The sequence below is a fragment of the Peromyscus leucopus genome, chromosome 8a (genome assembly GCF_004664715.2).
Source record: "Peromyscus leucopus breed LL Stock chromosome 8a, UCI_PerLeu_2.1, whole genome shotgun sequence".
In the NCBI taxonomy this organism is placed as follows: domain Eukaryota; kingdom Metazoa; phylum Chordata; class Mammalia; order Rodentia; family Cricetidae; genus Peromyscus; species Peromyscus leucopus.
This window is the reverse complement of record NC_051085.1, coordinates 47,375,880-47,395,103: the sequence shown is the minus strand read 5'-3', so window position 1 is coordinate 47,395,103 and position 19,224 is coordinate 47,375,880. Positions and strand designations below refer to the sequence as shown.

At 44.0% G+C, this 19,224-nt stretch overlaps 1 protein-coding gene across 1 annotated transcript in view; it reads right to left on the bottom strand.

The window, feature by feature from the left end:
* The window catches only part of Arid1b (AT-rich interaction domain 1B), a 382,103-nt gene that overhangs the window by 141,504 nt on the left and 221,375 nt on the right, over nt 1-19,224 (bottom strand). Inside the window, 1 exon segment of the mRNA XM_028888631.2 lies at nt 10,503-10,544. Coding sequence (XP_028744464.2) covers nt 10,503-10,544 — 42 coding nt within the window.

The following is a 19,224-nucleotide window of genomic DNA, read 5'->3' as shown; positions in this document are numbered from 1 at the left end:
CCTGACCTTCCTCACACTCCTCAGTCATGTTCACACATCCATCTAGACTCACACACTGCAAACAGCAAAGTGAGCAGCTACACAAGGAAGGCCACATCTGAGCGTGGCAGTCCTTGGTGGACGGTGAGGGGAATCTCGTGTCCTAGCACATGGGTGTAGCATGAATCTCTAAAAGGTCTTATTAACAAAAACAAACCTGGAACCAGGTACTGGGGTGAATGCTGGAAGATCAGAGAAGCAGAACCAGCTAACCTCACCTCGCCAATTCCTCAGCTGATCTGTTTCCTCAAACTGGAAGCCTCTGTGTCCTCATCCAAATGGATCTCAGCTGAACTGCTGCTAAAAGCCTAAGAGATTAACAAGGCTCTAGTTCCTGGTCCTCATGCCTTATAAACCTTTCTGCCATCACTTCCTGGAATTAAAGGTATGTGTCACCATGCCTGGTTGTTTCCAGTGTGGCTTTGAACTCACAGGGATCCGGATGGATCTCTGCCTCCAGAATGCTAGGATTAAAGGCGTGTGTGCCACCATTTTCTGGCCTCTATGTCTATCTAGCAGCTGTTCTGTTCTCTGACCCCAGATAAGTTTATTAGGGTGCACAATATTTTGGGGGACACAATATATCACCACACATGGGGACATACAACCACTGGCTTTTGTTTGGGCAAAGTGTTGAGTTAGCAATGGTAAAACCTTTGGCCTGACTTTTCAATCAGTATAGTGAAGGCACACCAGATCTCAGTGGCGTATACACTATTATGACAACAAGGTGAATGGAGAATATTTATTACTTCTGCTTTAGAGTTGTGAGAGTATTCAAACACAATTCTGTGACACAGTCCAGCCCCTTAATCCACATGAACACACTAAAGCAACCCCACACGATGGAAAAGCCAACTTCTAGAAGAATAAAAGCAGAATTAGAGAAACCAATAGTCCCCAGACCTTTTCTCACTTCCATGTGTATTTTTGAGTTCAATATGAAATGCTTTCTCTGTATTTACTGCTTCAAGAACCTCACTGGCCTGTCTCTGAAGTGTATCCCGCAGGAGACAATACTTCAGTCGAAAAATGGTAACTTTATTTCTTGTTTGGGAATTACTTTTATAAGGAGTTATCAAAGACATGTCTGATATACAAATATTAACTCAACAAGTCATTCCTAAGCCTGCTCAAATCTGACTTTTCAAACCCATCCACTAATATAGTCTTTAATTCATGTAAATGTTCTCCTTGGCTTCAAGCATCTTCTAACATATTGGCTCTTTCAACACCAGCCACTTTGACATTCTCAACTGACTTGAAAAAACTAACACAGCTTGGGAAGGAGCCAACTTTAAGTCATGGGGAAGGGAGGGAAGGGAAGGTCCGTGACCATCTAAAGAAACGGGGCTGGCTCAGCTTGGCACTGGAGAGACGCAAGAAGATGCACAGTCGAACTGGCACCTATTTCCCCCAGCTCTCTCCTTTCTTCTGCCTAGCAACACTGTAAGCAGCCTGGAGATTACTGACGTGGTTAAAGCGACATGAAAGGCCCCCCGAAACCTGCCTCCATTGTAGGAAGTGTTTGAAGGAGGGGATGGCAGATACATGTTTTTATTATTACTAGAAAATTAAGACCTCAAAAAACACTGCCAAGATCATGTCCCCAGAGAAAGATGGAGTCAGACTTCAGACTACACGAGCAAATAAGCTCACTCCCACACCGCCTCTTCTCCACCAAAATGACCCTCTTTGAGACCCACAGCACCCGAAAGCACGTTCACCTCCTACATCTTTTGCAAGATGTAGTTTTGCAAAACTGAACAGAAGCTAAGTAGGCATGAACTGTTGTGTCATGGCATTCTCTGCTCACTTGGTGCATTAGCATCATTAGTAAAAGGCGTACTTTCACACTGTGGTACCTAGCAGACGCAGGAAGGTACAGAGCAACCAGCCCACCTATCCAGTGTCTGCCACCTACCGTACTGGGAAAGAAAACCCTCCCAGAAACGGAGTACCTGTTACACTAAGAACCACTTGGTCATTCTAGTTCTAGCTGCTTGTATAGTGTGAACGGATATTCTAGAAACAGTATGGATCTTTGACAAGGCTAAGTCATCTACTGGGTAGTTTCCTGCCATGTCAACACTACACACAGCTTGTGATGCCCCGGTACTTAAAAAGAAATGCATACATGTCTGGGAAGAGTAATTTAAAAAATGCATTCCTTTGTTTTCTAGGTGTAAATCATTTACAGGAGGCTTAGCACACTGGATGAAGCGTTGCCAGCACTGGGTTGTTTTACACTGTAAAACTGACAGTTCACTAAGACTCAGTCTAAGAGGCAGCTCTGGGCTTGGAGGACTAAGAGCGAACACTATTCTAGTTTCGTGTAAAAGCACTCGCCTGGGAGCAGGGACACAGGTTCTTGTCCTATTTTGTTACTAGAGAGGGCCTAAAATACATGGCTTTACCTCTCAGCCTTCCTCACTGTGGAAAAATTGAGATTAATATTTTTGGTTACTCTTCCTCTTCGAGAAAATGAAAAATAACTGAGAAAATGAAAAATAACTGACCAAGACTCTACAATCAGTCAAGCCAGCTTTTAAGAAATTTGAAAAGGAGAGAAAGCTGGCAGAAAAGGACATTCCTACCCAGTTCCTCTTTTAAAGCTTTTTACCTGCCTTCAGTGAATAGGAAGATGTGTTTGTGGATGAAACACATTTCTCTTTCCCCCGGGCTGGCGAATCCTGGCAGACAGCAGTGTGGACAGGAGAAGGTCTGGCTCAGGGAACACAGGGAGAAGATGGCTGTTAGCACAGGGCCTGTTGTTCAGGCATGAGAACGTGAGTTCAGACCTCCAGCCACGGAAAAGGCAGGTGCCGGGAGGTCTGTAATCCTAGCCCTGGGAAGGCAGAGACGGGCAGATTCTCGGAGCTCACTAGTCAGCTAGCCTAGCCGATTCAGTGAGCTCCATGTTCAGTGAGAGATGCCACCACAAGAAGGAGGTGGAGACTGACTGCAGAAGATACCTCATGTTGACATCTGGCCAGTAAGTGCCTGCGTGCGTGGGAGTGTGTGTGAGCGTGTGTGTGCATGTGTGGTGTGTGTGTGTGTGTGTGTGTGTGTGTGTGTGTGCGCGCGCGCACGCGCGCAAAAGGACTAAAGGCCCAGAGAGTCCTAGAGCTGGCTATAATGTTAGTGATAGCTAGAAATCAATTTGCCTACCTTATACTGGGGAGAGAGGGAGGGAGGGAGGAGGAAGAGAGACAGACACACAGACACAGAGTCCTAGAGTTCAACATTGTTAGTGATAGCTAGAAATCAATTTGCCTACCTTAAACTGGGGAGGGAGAGAGGCGGAGGGGGAGGGAGGGAGAGACGGAGACAGAGATCAAGAGAGAGAGAGAGAGAGAGAGAGAGAGAGAGAGAGAGAGAGAGAGAAAGAGACAGACTGAGATGAATTCCTAGACAAGGAGTGCTTCCTGAGTGAGTGCTGGGATTAAAGGCGTGCACCACCATGCCCAACATTCACTTTCTTCTCGTTGAGTTTGAGCTATTCTTGGGATATCTGGGCCACGAGTCTTTTTGACCGATATTTCTGTCTTTTTGCAGATATTTCTTGTAACTGTGTTTTTTATTGTGAGCTAGCAGACAAATCTCTGCTCCATAATACAAAGTTCGAAATTAGGTAAAACCCAATCAGCTCTCAGACATCTCATCATGTCACCAAGACCTCACAGCCAGGTAGGTGTTAGCCCAGCACTGAGGAGGCAGAGGCAAAAAGATGGCCAGCCTGGTCTATACAGCAAGTCTACATTATGAGACCTTGTCTCAAAAATAAAAATGAAACCAAACCAAAACAAAAACCACCGTCTAACAAGTGTGTCTCTGACTCTGAATTTCAAATAATTTGATCCTCAGAATTTTATATTTTTTTTTCTGTTTTATATTCATGTATTCCTATAAAGCCAGGGATGAAGAATAAGTTAAAACAGCCCCCAGTAAGAGATTAAACCTAATAAACAACACGGCATCGAACACTGCAGGAGAATATAAACAAACGCGTCCCCAAACCTCCCCTACATAACAGTAACAGTAACAGTAAGACAAGATCGGCTTAAAATCAAGCTTAAGTGTGTCTGAGCTACCAGCAGATGGCAGAAGGAAAGCTGACTTCAGGAACCAAAGAGCAGGGATCCCTGGACCTGCTGGGGCCTGGGCTTCCCACCAGAGGCTTGGCTGCTACATTTTATCATTTTAAACTGGGCTCCACCGCCAAGGCAACAAGGGGTAAACCTAGTTCTCTGCCTTGCTACAATTTCTAACAGATGTCAGCTTTTCAGTTAAATTAAAAACACCAAAGCAAACCCTTCATATTGAGTCCCATGAACTTGTAAGAACTTCAAAAGAAAGTGCTTGTGGCTTGATTTGAACAGCATTATGACCTAAACACTCCTCTGTCTGAGTTACAGTCACATCCACAGTGGCATCCGGTCGGGAATTCACTAGAGAGCACATCCTGGGAAGACAGCAAGAGTACCCAAGAACCCATCCTGAGGTAACTTCAAAGGAACATGAGTGGACATCTGCCTTCAACAGGCCAGTGTGCTTTGCGGTGAACCTTACTGGGCTTGACCACACATTCTGAGTCAGAAGGCTGCCCCGGAGTCCTTTAGTCCTCCATCTTTTCTCACACCCAGTCATCGGTTCTTCTGTGAAGTGCGGTTCATGAGTGTCACAAAAATGGTCTGGGGCCTTCACTTTGGGACTCTGGACCTGCTGCTCTCTATGTCCTGCGCCAGTGTGGCCTCCACTAGCAGGCTAGCTACTGAAATGTCGCTGGCCAAACTCAAGGGATGAGCTTTACTTTCGGTTATCTTGTGTTAATTGAATTTGCATGGCTACATATTAGTGATAACTCATAGATCCAATATCTAAAATGAAGATGCTCACAATCCGGGAGGACTGAGAAGACATAGACTTCTCGAGGCTCTGGCTAGACTGGTCACAGGAGCAAGCACATGAACTTCACCCTGTCCTTACTAGGGGCCCAGCAGAGCGAAGTGCCAGTGCTGTTTTCTCCTCAACTGTGACAGGGTGTATCACATTATGACCCTTTCTTGTGTATGGAGGAGGTGAAATATAGATCATCTTCCCAATAGTTTATGATGTCCAGGCTGAAATAAACTCAAATACAACTTGAATTGTGGGCAAATGCAGTTGTTCACAATTAGAAATACCTCAATTTAAAAGACACACCAAAGTCCACATCTCCTGGTGTGAAATCCTGCAGATGAACCCCTGGGTTATTTGCAATTGTTAAGTGACCTGAGTCCCTCTGTTCTGTAACACAAGAAGCAGATTCCGGAAGTCTGCTCCTCCTGTCTCTGTTCTGCCGTCAACACTAAACACACAGCCACGGACAGTTCTAGGACTGGAAGGACAGGGTCAGTAAACACTACTGTAGACCTCGACTAACCAGTGTCTTTAAATTAAGCACGATAAACCACAACCTGCAAGCTTTCCACACTCAACAGCCTCAGCCAACACCCAGAAAGTGCAAGGGAAAATTGCCACACTCTGTGTGGACCCAGAGGAGGGGAGACAGGAATGTAGCAGTGCTGTGCGAACACCAACAAGGCATTCACTCTCAGCAATCACAACCATTACACAATCAGAGCTCTTGAGTAATCATTAACACGCATTTACTGTTAACCATGCGAGCCAATATGAATAGAAAGAAATGGAACAAAACCAAGTCTCTAAGTGAACAATCTTGCTGGGAACAAAAGGCCACATAATAGAAGTGGGCCAGGCCACATCCATGCCACCTCTCCTATACAAAGGGTGAGAAGAGAGGGGGGCTCAGGAGAAGCCCCACATGAGTTGTGAAGGCAGTGAGGGCTGCAGGCCGGGAGGCAGCTCACAACCCAGAGGCCTAGAGAAGAGAGGCCAGAGGAGAGGGGCGGGCCTCGGTCAGGAGAGGAAGCTGACTGAAATGCAGAGGGAAAGGGAAGCATTCTAGAGAAAGGAACAGAAAGGGATGGGCTCAGTAGGAGACAGAGGGGATGGTGGGTTTGGGATCTGTTAGACGGAGATACTAAGATGGCCATGTTGAACTCAGAGGTCGTCTTTCCCTTCACCGCCTACTTTACCAAGATGTGCTTAACAAGTGATACATGAGGATAATTGCATTCAGGATTTACTTGAAAACCCTATTCTTGATAACTCTCTTTACGCAGCCTTTTCTATTTCACAGTAATCAATTTTAGGTGTCCCAAACAAGTACAAGAAAGTATTGCCAAAATACTATGGAAAGCAAAGTGGTTCGAAGGAAGCATGTCTGTGTGTGCCGCACACCAAGTGCTAGGAATTCTAGAACTACAAGGAAAGTAATGGCCCCAGCAAAGAAAGGCCTCTCCTGGTGTTCACTTCCCAGGACAGGCTGATGTGACCTCGGGAAGATGAAGATCGGATCCTGGATCAAGAGCAGGATTAACATAAAGACTACTGAAGGTCAGTCCAGGGAGGGCTGGGTGCAGGAACTGCTGAGTGAGGGCAGGGACACATCAGGCAGAGTGCACCCTAAAAGCCACTCTGGGCTTCAGAGAAGACCGTGAGCCTGTCCCTCAGAGAGGGCAGGTCGAGGGAGAGCCCCAGCCATAAGGGATCTGGGTGAAGAGCCTCCAACACCTTGTGGGGTACCATGATGGCCTCAATCACACTGTTCCCCATTTCCTGTTCTTTTCACCATCAGCACAATATGCGTATTCTCACTACCAGGATGCATTTTATTACATTTATTTACTTACTTATCCATCCATCCATCCATCCATCCATCCACCCACCCACCCACCCACCCATCCATCCATCCATCCATTCACCCATCCATCCATCCATCCATCCATCCATCTGAGGGGGGGTGCATGTGTGCCATGGCTCACGTGTGGAGGTCAGTAGACAACTTGAAAGAATTGGTTCTCTCCTTCCACCACGAAGTTTTCAGGGAGGGAACTCGGGTCCTCAGGCTCGGTGGCAAGTGTCTTTACCCACTGAGCCATCTTGCCAGCCCCTGTGATATAAACTGTTCTCACCAAATACCATTTTTATAATTGTCCATATCAAAAATTATGGAAAAGGACTATAAAAACCAAGGGTTTCTTCTTCAAAAGAACATAATGGCCAAACAACACATCGAGTTCGTAAACTATTTTGCTAACGAAATTCTATTTTGTTAAGTAAGTGCCAGGAGTTTACTCTCGGAACTTGCCTTGTGCTGAACAAAGAGAAAGATGTTCATATCCTCTTTTACCATCATGCACACTCATTCATTTGGAGAGACATTTAAGGATATGCCCTGGAGTGAGGTACAATGACTCAAGCCAGTGGTGCCAAATGGGAGCCTAAGGTAGGAGAATCACAAGTTCAAGGCCAGCCTGAACAGGCTGCAGAGTGAGTCCCTGCCTTACGTAACAATGGCTGGCGTGGGAAGGAGGCACATTGCTGGCAGAACAAGGGCAGCAGAATCTAGGCTGGAGCCCTGGCAAGTGGCGAGGAAGAACTACCCGGGCAAAGCAGAGCAAGATGGACGAGAAGAGACTCATCTAAGCACTGCTGAATGCCAGAGGAGCATCACCCTCTGAGGAGGCAGGGAAGCAGGGGAGGATGCCATGGCTCGCACAGGACTGAGTCACTCTCTGGAGTTTAGAGTTAAGGAAGTCATTAGGGAGAGGGGAGGGTGGGCGCAGAGGGGATGAAAAGGAGATGGGAAGTGAAGAGTGGGGTGGATAATGGTGTACACATCACAGTGATTCCCACAGCATCCAGGAAAAGAAGAGAAAAGGCTTTGGATTTGACCTTGCTGGTTCAAATCCCAGCTCTGCTACTGATTAGCAGTGTGAACCTGACCAAGCTATTAAACTCTTCAAGTTTCTAACTATTCACCTAAAGGGTGTGTGTGTGTGTGTGTGTGTGTGTGTGTGTGTGTGTGTGTGTGTGTGTGTGTGTGTGTGGTGTGTGTTCAGTTGACCCATCCATTCAGTATTGCTGGCAACTTTACTTTGCTCATTTACGACATGGAAGACACAATGATCATACAGAATAGTAACCAAGCATATTGACTGTCCCTGGGACTGATATTCTGTAGAATTATACAATGGTTATTACCATGTTCAAATTTTGATCAAAACCAAAGTTACAAACAATGGTCTCTAGGTTAGTCTCCCTCTCCTATGAAGACAGATGTTGGTGCACGCTTCATTACTAGGCACTCTGATTCATTGTGATTCTTGTTTGCACAACTACCCATAACTTAAAATTAATTATGCATCTTGATTGTACAAATAAAATAATCTCAAGAAATTTGAAATTACTTATAAGTTTAGAAGTCCACGAAAATACCTGGAGTGTCTAACACTGTGAGGTAGCTACAAGGGTTTGAGTTCTTTTGGAGCTAAGCCTTGGTAAACAATACGCCTGAACCTGTATGAAAATAACACGTAATAACCACCAGTATAGCTATGTCCCCCTAGATTAGCGGGAAAGTACTAATTTCCAGTCGGCCCTAACAACAGGTTCATTTTCTAAGATCAAAATGGTCTTCCTGGGTATTATTCACCACATCCAAACATGACAAATTCTTTGTATCTCTGGTCCCAACACAGTGGAGTCCACGTCCAGGGACACTAGCAGAAGTCATCTGAACTAATAAGAAGCTCATAGACTTTAGTTAGGCCTAAAATAAGGGAAAATATACAAGAGGTGAATAATTAGAAACAAAAAAAAAAAGTGCAGTAAGATGAAAAGGAAAAGAAAGAGCAGACACATGGGATGGACATGTCGTGTGGAGCTGAGGAGACGGTACTCTCACAGGAGCTGCATGTGAGGCTGACATTTTAATTCCTTTTCTCAGCAATGTTAATAGAAAGGCACGTCTGTTGTGACTAATGCCAAGTATATCAATTTTTGAAGAAATAAGATAAATTTTCAAGTGGAAGTATATTTGCTGAGCTCCAGAAAGTAAATCTGTAAAACCAAAATCCTTCAAAAATTTCATTTTTTAAATTCCTATAGATCTGCAAAAGTAAAAAGGCATCTGAAACATTCTGAAGACTGGACCAGTTTACTGAGAAAGGTTCCTATAACTGGAATTCAGGGCTCTAAAAGCGGGTGGTTGGATTTACACTCTGGGACACCAAGCCACGCCCCAGCCAGTGGAATACCAGAGAGGAAGTCTCCACTAATCCTTCATCTTTTTGCTGAGTAAATAAATACAGTGGATCCAGGAGATAAGTTCACAGGCTTATTAAGGATGTAGTGAATTTTCTTCATGCATGCTGGGAATTAAATTCAAAACCAAAGATTCAGAAGACGATGATCATGTGTTCAGTCCTATAAATACTGAATTAACTCTATTCAGAATTATGATATTTAGTAACTTCTGACATGAAACATAAAAACACATTAAGCTTTTAACACATAAACTTTTAGTATTTATGTATTAATTTATAATTTCTTTTAAATTGTGATGTATAATCTTGGTAAGTTTATAGCCTCAGAATAGCTCTGATGGGATGGCCATTTCACTTATTAGCATAATTAAGAGCCTGGGAGTACACTGAATGGCAAGCGGAAATGCCAGAAAGACAAACAGGGCCAACTTGTAATTTGATTGTGAGGACACAGAACAGGAAAGAGTCAGGTGAAAGTGCGCCCCCATGCTCCCAGACCCCCAGCAAATTGCTTTCCTAGAGCACCTATTCTCTATGCCCCAGACTCCTGCAGAAATGAGCTCGGGCCTCTCTACTACGTGGCTGCTCATTCGCTCCTCATTCACTTACAACATCTTTCCACGGCTGGCCTAGCCCAAAGCAGCTCTCGCTTCTCCTTGCTGCGACCAGTCTCCATATAATCCAGGCCTTTAGAACTCAGCCCAGGGCCCTGCCTGACTCCTAGGAAGACCTCCTCTGCTTTGCTCCTGCACACCTTCTCCTCCCTAAGCATGGGCACAGCAGGCAGTTTGAGCAGACTGAAACCCACCCCACCATGACTCATCTGTTTACAGGCCTTTGCCAACTGTGGGCTCCCAGAGAAGGCTAGGTTTTAACTCAGTAGTGACAAGACCCATGGGGATCAGCATGAAGTAGGGACTAGGAATCAATCAGTTAGCAAAGCAGGAGCTATCAGCCCAATGCAGCATGTTGAGGGTCAGTGGTTAGAGCCATTCAGTCCCCAAATGGGGGTGGACAATGAGGTAGGGTGTCAGAAAACCTTGCTCCAGGCCTAAAAGCAAATTTAGAAGCCACTCACTACTACACAAAACTTTGGGCTCTCTGTAGTTCCTTACACCAAAAGTCTAATCCCAACCACAGCCTAAGTAATGTGAACACGTGCTTATGTTAGCCCATTGGTGTTTGATTAAAACAGCAAAGCCTCACTCTGAAGCCTAGGGAATGGGGGGTAGGAATGGGAGGGGGGGACGACAGGACCTGCATGATAAACCACACCAGGCCACACACCTTGAGTCCAAAGGCTGCATCGTCCGAGGCCAAGACTTCAACCTGAAATCATAAGGAGAGAAATAATTTAGGCACTGTCAAGAATCCCTCTGAGTACAGCCCTAGACACCCACGCTGGGTGAGATGGAGAAGAAGCTGTCCATTGAAGCCTGCCTAGGGAGAAGGTCAGGAGGGATTCTGTGACTCCTCATAGGGCCAGGGGGCTTCACTGGGAGGGCCCACCTGCCCCATGGGTGTGGTGGTGGAAGTCCTCCACAGGACCATCCTGCTCACACCACACGATGCTGTCTTGTTGCCGATGGACAGTGAGGGGAAGGCACCCTCGCTCGCTCAGGTCAGCAGTTACTGTGCTGACTGCCTCGCCTCTGTTGCTAGTAGCTTCTTGTCCTACTCACAGCAGAGTGGGCGGGGCCAACCTCTGGAATGCTGCAGAGCAAGAGTTCTTGGAAGCAGTGCTCTGGGAAAGGCAGGCAGAACCTAGGCAGCGAGTTATCAAATGATGGCAAAACTTCAAGAGTGTCTGTCAGTCTTGTGCAGTAGACGACAGAGCTCATTACCATGAACTTAAAAGCTGTGTGAAACATGACATGTATTGATAATTACTGGTTTTTAAACATAACTATTCAGCCTAGTGTCTTAAGCTCTTAAGTTTGGCTACTACAAAGAGCCAATGTGAAGGAAAGAAACCAGGAAGGAGGGAGACAGTCTGAGTGTTGGGCACCTGGTGAAGGCTGTGGGGGTAGCGGCTGGGATGGACTTGTCCCTGTCCTGAAGCAGGTGCTCACAGGCCTTACCAACGTGTGCTGCTATAAATGACGGCGACACCAAGGAAGACCATCCTGGCAACTGAGGGCCAGCAGAAAACTGAAGAGTTAAAGAGGAAGCGCTGATGAAGATCAGAGCCCCTCCCCTCCCCCCAAGACAGAGAGCCGGCAGCCAGGATGCTGCACTAAGAAGATGAGCAGCTACGCTGTGATGAAAACCATATGTTGCTGATATCAAATGTGATTTTAGGCTAAAGACTGAGATGTTGGATCAACTAGAGTAGAAAAATCATGGGAAGATCCACTTACACCATTTCTGTTTACACTTCGATTTCCAAAGCTAACTGCAGATTTAGAAAGAAGCCTTATTATAGATGTTAGCTTAGGATCCCTTCCTTCCATACAAAAGCTTACACCTTCGAATTTCCTGCGTCCTGCCTTCTGCAACACCAAGCTACTGACATCAGATAATTTTAAAATGGCAACTCCTAATTGACACTGAAGACTTCGGCTACAAATCTTTGGGGGAACACTGCCAAACTCAACTACTGTGGGCATTCTGTGACATCTGCTTACGAGCCGCCGTCCTCATCACTCCATTAGGACACACAACCCTGATGTGGGTGTTTTCACATACGTACAATTATTGCTGAGCATATTAAAGTTGAGATTGGAATCCACAGAGTGAGTTCTGCATATTTTAACAGATTTTAAAAGTCAAGTAGCAAAAAAAAAAATCAGTAGCAAATAGAAATCTATTTAAAGATAAGGCTTTACTATATTTGACAACGGGAGGTGAGAGCAGCATTCTCTGTGGAATTTAGAGCTCCGCATGTGACTGTGAGCACAGGCTGGCTTCTGCTTCAACTCTGCTTCTCTCTAGCAAGCTGAAGGGTATTTCAAAACTCCTTACTAGACTCTGAAACTCACTTCACAAAACTGTTTTCTTCAAAGGCTATGATTTTAAAACACGCATCCTGGCTTACTGTCCTAAAATTCTCTGTTCTTTAAGGTTCTAAGGTTAGCACCCACGAAAAATGAGATTGCTTCAGTTTACTCTCAAGGAAACAGCAATGTCACAGGAAGGATTTCACGCTGGTCTCGGAGCATCTGTGTCCTTTGGAAGGAGCCCCTCTAGTGGGAGCAAGGGAGTATTTCAAGCTTCACATCATTTCAGGTCAGCAAACTTACCAGGAACCAGCTACTTCTCTCATAAAGTCTCACAAAGAGAAGTGTGCTACTTCTCTCATAAAGTTGAAAATGAATTTGAAGAGAAAAGTTGATAACCATTAGCCAGAAGTGATCTACATACAAACTGAAGTACATTTATATTGATCTGATATATGGTGTTAATATTTAGCTGTTAGCCACTGACATAATATTTAATTTGGCTATGATACAATCCTAACTTTAAGCTAAAGCAAGTATGTGTAACTGGAAAAATACAGTATGTTTTCAGGAGAAAGACTTGACCAAACTGGAAAGGTGTGCATTGATATCTAAATGTTGACTCTTCCTATTGGCTGTAATCTGCACCAAAACTCCTCAAAAGACACGCCCTTCCACATTCATCAATAAAGATGTTCTGGATATTTAATCCTTGCAAGGCTTGTGCTTAGCATCTCAAGACAGTCAAAGTGGCGAACTTCATGTAAACACCCAATTTAATGTATTTAAGCATCCTTATTCATTTTGTTTTAAAAATTCAGAATCCAAGAGGACAAGCTGAGATTTCCTATGCTGCCATTCTTCTTCCGACTTCCATTTGCAGTGAGTCCAAACTCCAATAAAGAGTAGATAAATCACCAATACAAATGCCGCAGGCTTTACCAGGAGTGAAATTAGGGTGCAGTGGCCAATGTCCTTCTCCACAGAGGAACAGAGCCGACCTTCAGTGAGGCAGAGAGAGGCTTCAAATAACCACAAGGCTGAAGACACAGCTCAGGGGTTAACACAAGCTGCTCTTCCACAAGATCTGGGTTCGATTCCCAGCAGACACATGGAGGCCCACAACTGTCTGCAATTCCAGCTTCAAGGAACTCAGATGCCCTCTGAAGGCACCAGGCTTGTACATGGTACACAGACAAAACACACGTGTACACAGGAAGGAAGGAAGGCTGGAAGGAAGGAAGGGAGGGAGGGGAGGGAGGAGGAGGAGGGAGGGAGGGAGGACAGGTGGAATGGTGGATAACAAAACTGAGGCTCCCTGGCTACAGAGCTGAGGCCTGTCACACTGGTCTCAAAGGAGCCCACAGTCAACACTGGCTGACTCAGTGCCACAAAGATTCCATCCATAGAGAACTTCAAAGCCCAGCACAAAGGTCGGCAGTAGCAGAGCCAAGCCCTTGACCCTGACCCTCTTAACTGCCCTACTAGCCACCTCAACCCAAATCACACAACTCAAGGTGGCCGTCTGCCCAGGACATGAATTAAGAAGAAGAGCTGATCAGAAGGTGCTTTTCTCACGTTCAGAGTCCTTCCCACTTTCCCAAGTAAAATACCCAGAGAAAGAACAAAAATACCAACTCAGACCACAGATGGCTCAGCAGGTTAAACACTTGCGGCCAAACTTAAGGACCTGACTTTGATCCCCAGAACACACATGAGAGAAGGAAAGAACTCATTCCTGTGGGACGTCCTCTGACCCAAACATAAGCTCTGGTATGGGTGCTTTCCCCACTTACACATTAATAAATAAATCAATTGTAAAAAAAAAAAAAAAATCACACTAAAAAGAGATAAAGAAAACCTAGTTGTGCAAATTAGGGATTTTCTATAATATTCCACCCCCCCCCAAAAAAAAAGAACAGAAGAAGCATGTGTGTATAGACAATAGTTGAGTTATCTGTGTAATGCAATTAGAACATTCCCAAGAAATGGGGGGGGGGGAGAACGCCTCTGATAATTGCCTTCAGGCAGAGCAATGTATTTTTCATTGTATATTGTCTTATAATGCGGGTTTATTTATTTACTACAGGAGATCTTGTTTAATTAAAAGTAATTGGTTAAAATAAGACAATGACATTAACAGCCACTGGATATCATTAATAATTCAATAAATGTATGCAAGTATCTTTGATGTTGGTAAAAATAGATGGTACAGCAGCCAGCACTTGTATGTGCAGTCCTGAACACTTGTAGGTAACTAAAAAAAACAAACAATCCCCTACAACAGCAACAAAAATAAAACTCAAGAACTTAACACTGTACAGTGTACAGTGTCCTCAAGTATATGTACCCACCTGGAAATCTATCTGTAAGAGAAATCCCTTTACAGAAATAATTTATGACATACTGCATATATATATATACATATATATATATGATGTAAATTGTATCAATTTAGAAAAGTATACAAAGTTAGGATGTAGTTATATAAAGTATGGTATGCTTATACTAGACAGTACTACATAACTGAAATCTAACATGGAAAAATGGATACACCGCAGTGAATTTCAAAATCAGGGTTAAAATAAGAAAGCTAACACTTTAAGTTTCTTCTACACCTTCTAGGACTCGTGCCATACCAGAAAAATCTCTCCTCCTTCAAGTTTAATTTTTTTTAAAGAGTTATTTATTTATTATGCATCGAGTGTTCTGCCTACACACCAGAAGAGCATACCAGGTCTGATTACAGACGGTTGTGAACCACCATGTGGCTGCCGGGAATTGAACCCGGGTCCTCTGGAAGAGCAGCCAGTGCTCTCAACCTCCGAGCCATCCCTCAGCTCTGAATTTAAAATGTTTTCACTCATGTTTTCTCTTAATATGTGTTTGACTTTACTTTTTAAATTTAAATATTTGATCCATCTGCATTTATTTCAAAATAACAAGGGGAAGGAGTGAGCCAGGCCTAATTTTCCATCTGAATAACCATGATGAAGAGTAATCCATTATTTTCCCCAAGGATTAGAGACACTGTATCTTTAGCATAATTAAATATTAAAATGATATCATTTTTGTCTCCAATTCTAGGCTGCTATTCAACCCAAAGGGAAATGGGTATGGGGGAATTCTTAGACACAACAGTACTTCTCAAAAAGAACAGCGAATTCTTAGCAAAGAATTTAGATGCTCTTTAAAAAAGAAAAATTTGACCTGTAAGTGTGTTCCAAAGAACAAAAATACACTTCTATTTATAGTATTTGCTATGTCTTACTTGGCTGGGCCCAAAAGACCAATATACCAAGTGAGACATTCATTGCAAATGCAATAAATAAACTGCTCTCTCAACTATGTCTCAGGATTTTATACAATTCAGAGTGCAGGCCAATTTATTCTCTCTCCCACCCCTCTCTACGCCACCCCCAACAAATGTAAACACCAACAGCTCACATTGGGTTGCAATGTTTTAATTTTAGCAAGTTGTATTTACCACATCAGCTCATTATTATTATTTTACTAGCCTTTTTAATTTTATAAACCACTAAAAAAGTCAACATACAAACCCAGAAATCTTTCCTGGCATTCCTCTTCCATTTATTAATTCTTCTCTATCTGCTCCTAACATATATAACCCAAATGCAATCCAAGAATATGCCTGTCACAACCACTCAGTTGTCTGGTTAGCTGGCAAAAGAAAAACACAATTGCCCATACAATGTGTACTGCTACATAGAACGACTACTCCCAGAATATATTTTAAATAGGCAAAAAACAAATAATGATAACAATTAATACATGTATGCTGCCCAAATCCATTGGTTATACATGACACTGAGTAATGTGTGTCATGAATAGGCAATGTGAGAAGTTCCTTATTTACAAGTGACATGCCCCTGCCTGTGAGCCCTAGGCCACCCTCTTAGGCACCTGGCTGTTGAATTTCAGGAGCCTGACGGCACTGCAGTCATGCTCCTACCCAATCACTTCTCTGAATGTGTAAGGATACTTTTATGTTGACTCCTGAAGCCGAAGCGGAAGTGAGTCCCAGAGCAGAAACCACTCAGAAGGCTGAGTGTGCAGAAAATGCAGTCAGTGAACAAGGTGACCACTCAATCTGACCCATGCTTAGGATGTACCTGGATCAACAAACTAGAGAGGGAGCAGTGATGCTGTGCGGTGTTTAAGTCTGGGAACCACGAGGCAATACACACCTACATCGTTTTCTTGGGTGAGTCCAGACTGGCTGACGGGACAGGGAAAGACTATCGCCACGCTAGCTGAGCTAAGGGCTAGGCAGCCCCTGAGAAGCAAGGCTGCCTTCCTCATCAGTGGTAGTTGAAGAAGGGAGACAAAACCTAGCAGAACCTGGAACCACCTGGCTGAACCGCCATAAACAGTCAAAGTGTAGAACTTCACTGCAGGCTTAGTCATTATGGTTTTCTTCCAGTCCCCCCAGACTGTACTTCTCACCTGGGGCCTCTTCCTCAAACACTGCTGACAGAGCATCTACATCACTTCTCAGTAAGTCCTCTGCTTGTCCTACTACTTGAGGGCTTCCGTTTATCCATGCACTGTCTCTTTCCGCAAGAACCAGGGCCTTGCCTAGCCTGCCCACTGTTACCTGGAAAGAGTATCAAGGATAGCAAGAACTCAGTAGTTAACTATTGTGTAAACACATGTGGGTGAATGAATGCAGTGTCTATAATACAAACAGTGGGGCACAAACACGTGTATGTGTGTGTGTGTGTGTGTGTGTGTGTGTGTGTGTGTGTGTGTGTGTACCTGAGTTGCCATGGCTCCTTACCACGTAGACACATATACAACAGGGTTAAAGTCACATGTAGCATTTTGCTGGTGATACACTCCCAAGTTACACACTAGTGTAAACTAAGGCAAACCCCACTGGCTGCATTTACTGATGGCATCTACACATCTAATGCATTTGTCTCTGTGCTCAAGAGTAGATTTTAAATTCCTTTAAGAGCGTTAAGTCTTGAAAACTGGTGGTAATGAAGAAAGTGTGCTGATCAAAGACAGACATTTCCCATTCTCCCTGATGCGGATATTCTTCTAGATTTGAAATGAGGAAAGTCAGATTAGAGTTGATATTTTATTGGAGCTACACAGGGACTATAACCTTGCCATACTTAATAGACAAAGTTGAACCTGGGCTTTGCAGTCTGGCTGGGAAGTGGGAGGCAAATCAGCCTATATCACAGGCCACAGCTGGCCAGTGGTGCAACATACCTTCTCCATAAGAGTTCTCCAAACCCAGGGCAACCTTCCTAGTTATGTGAACAGTATGTTTGTAGACCCAGATACACGAATAATTCCGCATGTTAAAGAAAAACTACACATTTACAAGTCATTTCCATGCCACTGGTGTTTATCAAGAAATAAAGCTGTGGCATCATGAAAAACATAGTCCCAAACAGATGCATGTATTCATAACTTCATTTGTTTTCTTCTCAGCACAACATGTGTATATAAATAATCTAGATTTTTCAAATAAAAATCTAGAAACATTTTTAAAGAAGAAATGCTTTCCCTGCGGATGGTTGTAAGATGCACTACAGCGGACGATGGCACGCACAGAAGACACCAGTATTCACGCACTACGTCACATCTTCTTAGCTGCCCTTCCGGTATCTTTCACATTAACGTCCATTTCCTATTTTCAGACTTATTTACAAGTCCTGGTCTGAAGAAGCCAAACAAGCCACAGATGATGAGCAGGGAAGGGTCCCAGACCATGCTGTTCACCAGATGGCAGTGATAAACTCTACCAAAGCTGAAATGGTGTTTGATCTTTTTCTAAATATTCATCTTGTTATGTATGCCCTAATTTGGTTCAATTGCAACGATGTTTTAGGCAGAAATTCTGTCTACTCAACCTTGTATACATAGGGTTTGAGTTATGCATTAGGGATAGAATCTTAAAACACGAGGCAATAAATAAATTCCAATTACATTTCATAAAAACAATTTTTTATTTTGAAAAAATATAAATATGTCTTATGAACTTCAAATTATATATGAAAATATAGTATGAATGTATATTAACTAAAGTACTAAAAGATGCAAGTGTGGATATATTTAACTGTTCCCCCAGTCCTACCTACCTAGCACAGAAGCTGAACGTTGTTACAGAGTCATTGGAAGAGATGACGCTGTATATGCACAAGCCACAGTGACTTCAGACTGCCAATGTGAAGGTCAAGCAGGAAGGCCAGACGAACGGCCTGACCCCATGAGGACCGGGAGGTGTTTTAAAAGCAAACATACTTTTACATTAACCAATGAGTCTGGGGTTACTACTCAGCCACGCTCCTAGTGTTGTGACTGAGTGGCCCATCTTTGCTGCTGCCCTCTCCAAGGTCCAGCCAGCTGGGTGGATGTCAGAGGAACAACGAGGGAGAGAAACCTCTCGCCTTAAAATAGTTCCACCAGAATGGATGAGCTGGAAACACACTGGGGGCGTGGCTACCACCACAGATCACAGAACATCTTCTGGGCCCTTTGAAGTTTCAACTGTGTGGCACGGTCTTGGTTACAGGATTGGAACAGGAAGACCAGCAAGAGGAAAGGAAGCTGAGGTGAATCTGCACCCAACTGTGGGAGCTTTACCCTCTGCACCGAAGAGCGCTCTTCTTTCAGTGGAGATTCTCTGAAGGACCTGTTTGATTAGGCAAACCAATAACTACAACGCTAAGGAAGAATTCCCTGGAGAAGGATGGGTGGAGATATGCACATAGAGCTTGTTTTCTTTTCTTTCAGGTCTGTGCCCCACCCCAGGCTCCAGACTAGCTGTACCATCCACTTCCTTCTTTTACACTGATTGTTTAATATGGTCTTATTTGCTGAGGGCACCCTGAACAAAAACCAAAGCGCATGTGTTATCTGAAGGAGACTCAGCCTACCGCAGGACATCAGAAGAGGTCAAGGTAGAGAGAGAAATTTTCAAGGCCACTGCCCAGGAGCATGTCACTATTCCACTTTGCTCCCCACTGGGTAACCTGTACAACTTTTACAAAAAAGTTCACACAAAAAGAAGAGGGAATCTTCAAAACTAA